General features: G+C 42.1%; 1 protein-coding gene across 1 annotated transcript; it reads left to right on the forward strand.

The window, feature by feature from the left end:
- The first annotated feature begins 233 nt into the window (after positions 1 to 233).
- fgf20b (fibroblast growth factor 20b) lies at positions 234 to 2,689 on the forward strand. Its single transcript, XM_044204251.1, has 3 exons — positions 234 to 935; positions 1,229 to 1,332; positions 1,543 to 2,689. Exons 1-3 carry the CDS (start codon positions 653 to 655, stop codon positions 1,786 to 1,788), a joined length of 633 nt encoding a protein of 210 aa, XP_044060186.1. The 5' UTR covers positions 234 to 652; the 3' UTR covers positions 1,789 to 2,689.
- The last annotated feature ends 5,492 nt before the right edge of the window (positions 2,690 to 8,181 follow it).

An 8,181-nucleotide genomic window follows, 5' to 3' on the forward strand; every position in this document is an offset into this window, starting at 1 on the left:
AAAGTGTCATATATTTTGTGTTTAGAGATTTAATTAGAATTTTAAGTGAAGTAAGTGCTCAGTTTAAGCACACCGCCCACCACCAACTCTCTCTCCCTCCCCCGTGTATCTCTTATTTTATGCCTTGGGAGAAGGGAAAAAAAAAATCCCTGCCAGGGCACGTCTGAACTGTGACAGCCCCGCCCATTACTAGTCCTGTGGTTTTGCACCTGCCTCACCACCCCTGCCACTTTGAGCGCAAAACCTCCAGGAGCTCCTGTACCTGCACTGCAGCGTTTATTCAGCCCTCACTACTGAATCCTCCTCTGTCTGCCCCGCGGCTCCACTGAGGTATCACCATCCGCTGTGAACAGGTATGCAACATGAGGGCTATCTGAGCAGCAACTGCAGCCCAGCCCCAACTGATGAAGACGCAGCGGTGAAAAAAAAAAAAAAAGGGGAGAAATCGGTGCAGCCGGCAGCGGAGATCTGGTGAGTGTTTCATGACAGGGGATCGAAATCTGCGCGTCCGCGTGTCCCTGTACATGTGCTAAGTAACGGAGGAGGTGGACGTAAACATGCAATAAGTGACAGTGGCAACCAGGTAGTCTACTACGCAAGAGCGCTCCCTCCGGACCTCCTCACTGAACTTTACCCGCTGAGCTTTGACGCGATGGCTGCTGCCGCTCTGGGAGAAGTTGGAGGCGTCTTGCACGGCATCGACGGTGTCGCACAGGTCGGGTCCCATTTCTTCCTGACCCCTCTTGGGGACAGTCCGACGCTGCTGGGGGAGCACCTCATACCTGGGGACAGGCTCTCCCGGAGCACCACGGCGGATTTAACGCACCTCAAAGGGATTCTCAGGAGGAGACAGTTATACTGCAGAACTGGCTTTCATCTGGAAATACTTCCGGATGGCACAGTGCAAGGGACGAGGAAGGACCACAGTCGTTCTGGTAAATACTGAGAGAATTATTTTTAATATATTTTGGTAGCAAAATATATAAGGCAATGGAAAATGGCCAACAGTTATAATAAAACAAATAATTATTAAAATAATCGGCAACAAGGAAAGAGTGAATAAGAATGATGAAAATAACAAGCTTATGATATAATTGTTTTTATTAAAATTTATTAATTGTGCCAGAAGGCTGCTGTCAGAGCTGAATTAGAATTTTTGAGCTTCTTTGATAATATTCTTTCATCTTTGTTAAAGTCTGTACAGAACAACTGTGTTATTCTTCTCCAGGTATTTTGGAATTCATAAGCCTTGCTGTTGGGTTGATAAGCATTAGAGGGGTGGACAGTGGACTCTACCTGGGGATGAACGACAAAGGAGAGCTGTATGGCTCTGTAAGTACCATCTTTGCTTATTCGTATTGCCCAAATCCTCATTTTTGACTATGTGACGACCCACAAGGAGCTTTTTTTCATTTGTCATATTTGGAGATTTTGTTTTTCAGGAAGATAAATTTAGAGAAATAATTAAATGTTGCACGTGCTTTTCTATGTCTGCATCATAAGTCTGAGAGACTTCTCTTATGTTGTACCTTTTGTTTTCAGGAGAAGCTCACAGCTGAATGTGTCTTCAGGGAGCAGTTTGAGGAGAACTGGTACAACACATACTCCTCCAACCTCTACAAACACGGAGACAGAGGGACGCGTTACTTTGTGGCATTAAATAAAGACGGAACACCAAGGGATGGGACTAAATCCAGGCGGCACCAGAAATTTACACACTTCTTGCCCAGGCCTGTGGATCCCGACCGTGTGCCAGAGCTGTACAGGGATATCCTGGGACACAGCTGAGACCTGGAGGTCTGGTCCAGTTCGGGAATAGCTGCTAAAGCCCTGGCAGGCAGGGAGCAGAGAAGAGAAGAGGGACGCAGGCATGGGGATGTGGCCAGTGCAGGCTGGTGGACAGCAGCCCGACCAGCAGGGATAAAGGCACCGGGGCCTCTTGTAGGAATGCACGGGCCATCTCTCAGCAGCCAGGAAGACAGGCCAGAATGCCTGCACACTCGGCATGAGGGGGTCGTTTGTTTTAGAGGCTGGACGACCCTAAAAAGGACCTGCGTGGAATAGGAGACGAATGGGAAACGGAGCTGAATAGTCATAGAGCATCTCAGACGGAGACGTCAGCTGACGTGGAGTCCGTGGGAATCTGTACTGTCATGAAATGGTACTTTTAATTTGGGTACTGTGTCAGAGAGCCGTAGTTTGTTCAGAAGGACTTTGAAGGAATTCAGTTATTTTTTTCTTACCTGTGTCTAGACCTGTTTGAAAAGAGCAAAAATGTAACAATTTATTTATTCATTTTAGATACATATATTTATGTTATATATTTATTTATTTGAGAATATATTTTTACAGTTAGATATATGCAATATAGAAAAACCACTAGAAACTGTATCGATTATATAAAGACTGAGACACTGTACCATTTTGTCTTTTATTCTGAAAAAAGCTGAGCTAGTGATATACTGTAATATGACCAAAAATATGAAACATATCGGCATAATTTGGAAAAGATCCCCACATCTGAAATGTATTTTATCACAATATGGCAACTGTGAATCAATTTTAAAAAAAAATCTTTGTAATGTTGACATATTCATTATAACCAAACTACTGTTACATGTGTTACGGGGCGAATCTGAGTCAACAAACTGACAATACAAATAATAAATTACTCAAAATGTGATCAAAATGCTTTTTTAAAGGTATTTTGTTAGTTTCTCAGTATGTGTCCACTTCTTACCAATGTTCCTTTTAAACAACCCACTTTTTTACTTTTAACAGAGCAATATTTTAAGAGAAGCATACTTTACTGGTTGCCTTTGTCTTTCAGAGTTTAAACATATAAACCCGCTTACGAGGACAATGTTGTCTTTCTTTATGGACACCATTATGCCGAGAGACGAGTCTTAGACCTGATGCACGCATAAAACTTCAAAGCCTCCCTCCTGAATCCTCTGAATGTAGATGCTGCGCAACAACACGATCAGAGCCAAATAAAATGTGACCTTTAGCTCAGACCCAGCAACTTTAGCTGCTGTATAAAAGTGGAGGTCAGAGCGATAAGGATTAAGTAACCTCTCTCGCTGACAGTTTGAGGATGGTAGACTTGCTGAAATGTCTTATTAAATAATGGAAGTCAAGGTGGCCAAGACATTTCTATGTAATGTCTCGTTCTCTTGTCTTCAGACAGCTTCTGTTTCTTTGTGTTAACAGTGTTAAATGGAAAGATGGCTTTACTGTCATTTTTAACAACAGAAGAACTAACTGAAAGCATGTTATAGTTGGAGTTAGGTTGCACAAAGCAGCTGAATTGCTCATTTATTTTTTAAAAAGCCACTATCTCATATCTGTGCACAGTTTCCTCCACGGTTGGGGGAAGATCTGTGTTGAAGCATGAAAGCTCAGCCTGTGATCTCAGAGTGTGTGTGTGTGATGGCGAGCCAGTGGGGGTGTCTCGATACGGGGAGTCAATCCTGCTGCCAACTCTCTCCCGTCTGCAGCGTGAGACTGTGGGACTTTCCCGCATGCACACCTTGAACGTCGACACTCTTCTTTCGTCGATTAATGACAGCATCCCAGAGTGTATTATAACCTGCGTGGGCATCCCCTGTCCACCGGTTAAACACACGCAAGCCTATTACAACACGAAAAAGATGCTGTCAACTGCTCGTCTTTCTGTAGCTTCATAGAAAAGTTAACCAGCATGAAAATGATGGACAGGGCGTGATTCATTCCTGTCCTATCCCATCTTTCCAAGAGTGTGTTGCCACAATAGTTTGTCCATGACTTTGACCTGCAGCTTTCTTGTCGTTGCACTACCTCCAAAAGAGACAAAAGTCTCAGTGCAGGGCTCGTCGCCATTACCCTTCTGGCCATGAAAAGCACACTTTGTGCAAATCTAAGAGCGTAACCCCCGCCGCCCCCCTTTTGACATTTTGAAGGTCATCTCTCTAAACACGCTGGAAACCCTGACTTGTGATACCTGATGCCCAGAAGTGCTCTTTGGCACTTGTTTAACCGATGTTTTTGGAGTCTACCTTGCCCTGAGACAGATGCTTTTGTTCCCCCTACTCCTCCTCCTCCTCCAGGTGGTCCGTGGCTCCTCGCTGAAAACACTTAAAGCCCTCATCCGCACGCACTCTGGAGGGCCGTCTCACACGCTTAATGGACGCTCCCTGACTTTCATCACCTCCTCAGCAGCGGCCTTAAAGGGCTCTTGAGGAAACCCAATCAAGTGTGTGCGTGTGTGTATGTATGGCATGGGTCCACGGGGGCAGGTGTGGAAGTCAGTGATCTTCTGTGTCTATCTTCGCAGTCCAGTCAGACAGCGCAGGTGTTCCCTCAGCACTCAAGCTCTCACACTCTGATCTCAGGCCTGCTGTTTGTCAGCTGGGGATGTGACTTAGCAGCAGCAGGAGGAGGAGGGTGGAAATACAGCCGGCTTTGTTGTCTGCCCCCAATTATCAGAGAGCATAATTTCTATATTTAGTAGGCTGCGTTGGGGAAGACAGGGGAGGTGCCGAGAAGCTCACCTGTTGCTCTAAAGCCGTGGCCACTTCTAAGAGTGTGTTTGCGCAGGGATGGTGTCTGCAGCTTTGTGTCATTTGAATCCTGCAACTATTGATTTCAGGCTCTTTGTTGTTTGTTTATTCCTTAGTAAATTGCCGTGCGCACAAATTATGAGCTGCATGTATGTTTATAGGGATTACAGCAGAAGTGTAAGTATAGCGTTATCTACTTGATACTTTTGGGCTTTCATCTGAGTCCACAGAGGAGGGGGGGAGGACATTCTGGAAAAATCTGCAGCCAGTGGTCCCAAATATCATCCATCCTTCCATTCATCCATCACACTTGCTGCATTGTACTCCATTTGAGTTCAATCATTTTTAGTGTCATAACTAAGAGGATTTTGTGGTCTGCCTTCCACAAGCGGCAATTAGACCAGCATACCTGATTTACTGACACTCCACATCGCAAGCTGTCAGCTCCAGTGGAAAATATGCTCCTCTGTTTGCATCGCCATGGAGACATTAGTAGAAAACAACAATGTTTAGGTGTTGTGGGAACCAAAAAAAAGAAGATCATTTCTGCAGAGTTTGGGCACACATAGTGAACAACACCGTGGTGCGTTTGCAGGCCCTGCCAGTGACTGACAGTGTTTTGTTTAACTAAAGGGACACAGTTGCCATCTGTAGCATCTTAAACAGCATGCAGATACAGAGACAGGTCAACAAGAGGTAAATGGGATATGGTTGTAGTTATATAAGTCATGTGACATACACTTATCCAGATAACAGGGTGACTGTGTTTTTTTTATTTAATATATTTTTTATCCTCTAGCAGTGAAGTTTACAAAACCTTTACATTCTGTATTCAATGATATTATACTTTGAATGATGAAACAATATCAGAAACTTATGAAGTTCACTCATGAGAGGTTGAAAATAACTAAGTAGATTTACTCAAGTACTCAAGTACTTAAGTACAAATTTGAAGTATTTGTACTTAGGATTTTCCTTTTTGTGGAGAAATATTGTACTTTTTACTCCAATACAATGATTTGAGAGGTATAGTTCAGAGTTGGTTGTCTGTCTGTCGTTTGGTGCTGGGCAAATAGCATACAGTTGATGTTTTTAGAGATTGTTTGATAAAAACAGCTGCCTGCTGCTGCAGGTAATGAGGCTGATGAGAGCGGTGAGAGTAAACCAAAACAGTAAAGTAAAACCAAAACAGCGAGCTGAAAGATGCTAAAACGTTCCTCAGAGCTGAGGGGAACTACAGAGTCGAGTGACAATTCTTTGCAGGTTTGTCACTACGGGTAACCCCTTTCACATTACACGTAGTCATTTGGTCCATTGTTAATTTAAGAATATTGATTAGTGCAGCTGTAATGCATCTGTAATAATATTCCAGTTATATAATATGTAATAATATAACAATCTGAAAGGAGCCATTCTACATGATTTTAGTTCAGTACATTTTTCTGGCAATAAAAATACATTTTTATATTTTAAAATCATTTATTTTCCAAACAAATGAACCCAACACATTAATAGCAAGTTGTCTTTAATAATCTGGACATTCAGTTTAGGTTTTTGAAAAATACCAAGTTCTCTTCTCCATCCCTTCCAGCCTCTTGCTGTAACCCCCCCCCAGCCCCTCACATCTGCTGACCAAACCAGTGTGTGAGTCCCTCCGGAGCAGCCGTGTCACCCCTTCCTCTGGCCCATATGTCCACATTACAGAGCCACAAATTAGGTCTTGACATTTGGGCGCGATAATTGCCCCCTGAAAAGCATGAGGCATCAATTAGGCTCTCAGCACCATGACAGGTTATCCCTACAGGACATAATCTCCCTGCTGGACTGCTCGGCTGGACTGCCCCGCCAGGGCACACACACACACACACACACACACACACACACACACACACAAACTCACAGAGTTTATAGTTCACTGGTGAATTTTTGGAAGCAATCAAACCAAGACAGGGCATGACATTTGGCAACATGTTTTATAAATAGTTTGAAATCCTCATTATTAAATCATCATTTTGAAAGTATAGCTGACAATAATGTGTGTGCGCAGGCCATGCTGGAGGAGTGGCAGTAGGTCTCAGGGTGCCACCGCACTAATAACAGCATAGATCCCTTTGATTTCCCAACTCTGGTGCCGCCTGACAGTTTCTGCTCCCACAGGGCGTGGAGATCTTTAGGGTCAGAAAAAAAGGTCAATTGGTTCATTTCCATAGCTTCTACTTTAAACATTCTTGTAGGCTTTGGAAGCAATTCAATCAGCAGTGAAAACACTGGTTAGCAGCGTGGAATTACCAGCCGTCGTTAACGATTCAGCGTAGCTACTCATAAACAAGACGGATGTATCCCACAGAGAAATACAACATAAACTGTGTGCAGCTCTGCAAGATTTTGAGATATGAGTTTGTTGTGAGATGTTTTTCAGTGCTGAAAGATATTAGAGTTAATGGATGTAATATTCACTTAAAACAATGTCCATAAATGAAAAAAAGCTTAGAACAATATGAACATAATGTATGAGTGATGAGGAATTGCAATTATCTTTTTGATGTTTGTTTGGGGAGATGACAGACTTACTTACATATTAGTGTTTCATATACTGGCTTTATAAAAGACAAATAGCCACAATAATGTATGTGCAAACAACTGCAAAATGGTGACCAGAAACAAATGGAATTTTGAAAATGCATGATGAAAATCATGCCCATTAACCATTTAATTTAATTTCACGTTTCACGATCCACATTATCCTCTTCAATGCAGAAGATATTCTTCCTGGGGTCCACTCAACACATATACACAGACACATACTCATATACAGTATACACATGGCATGACCATGTCATAATTTTGATTAGAATTGATAATTGTATTAATAAGAAACCAGTTTGGTCGCCCCTGCCCAGTGAGAAAATAACAAAAGAGACAAAAATCTGTCACAGCAGACAACATATGAAAGACATATTATCACTATCATAGTAACACTAACACACATGGTATATTTCAAGAGAACATTAGTGTAGCTAAGCAGCACGCTTAGCCACAAAATTACAAACATATATACAATTGATTAATTAATAAAAGACCAACCATACGCAATGTACTTACAAACTGAGACCAGCAAAATATGAAAACAAAACAAGCAAATATCACATGTCATTTATAAATTTCACAGCTGTGGGCACAAGAGCAACACACTTTTTAAACTAGGAAAATCACCAAACAGCGGGTGACTATGAAACTGAAATATGGTCGGAACTCTGAACAAAACATCTTCAGTAGATCGGGTAATATATGTCAGTGTCTCATATGGCTGCCATAAATGCACACAGATGAACCATTATAACAAAAGCTCAACAATCTAAATGACATAGATTCATGACAATTAATGATGCAAAAAAAAAGCTATATAATATTTTACATTAAATATCAAAAATTCTCTAAATTTAGGAGTAGTCCTAAGAATTTGATGCAAGAAAAACAAGCCTTCCTCTCTTCATCAACAGATTACCTCACTGTGTGAAGTCAGGCTTTCACTTAACACTATGTTTGTCTTGATAGATCATACCGAGTGTAATTGTCTATTTTGACCATAAAAGCTGCAGACGCCAAAGTAAAGAGTGCAGCTATGTGTAATGCTCACTGC

The sequence above is a fragment of the Siniperca chuatsi genome, linkage group LG8 (assembly GCF_020085105.1).
Source record: "Siniperca chuatsi isolate FFG_IHB_CAS linkage group LG8, ASM2008510v1, whole genome shotgun sequence".
Lineage (NCBI taxonomy): Eukaryota > Metazoa > Chordata > Actinopteri > Centrarchiformes > Sinipercidae > Siniperca > Siniperca chuatsi.

Excerpts from the sequence above, each read along its gene's own strand:
- fgf20b (XM_044204251.1), top strand. The coding sequence starts at position 653 with ATGGCTGCTGCCGCTCTGGGAGAAGTTGGAGGCGTCTTGCACGGCATC. Across the intron at positions 936-1,228 it reads GAAGGACCACAGTCGTTCTG|GTATTTTGGAATTCATAAGC; the intron begins GTAAATACTGAG and ends ATTCTTCTCCAG. Across the intron at positions 1,333-1,542 it reads AAGGAGAGCTGTATGGCTCT|GAGAAGCTCACAGCTGAATG; the intron begins GTAAGTACCATC and ends TTTTGTTTTCAG.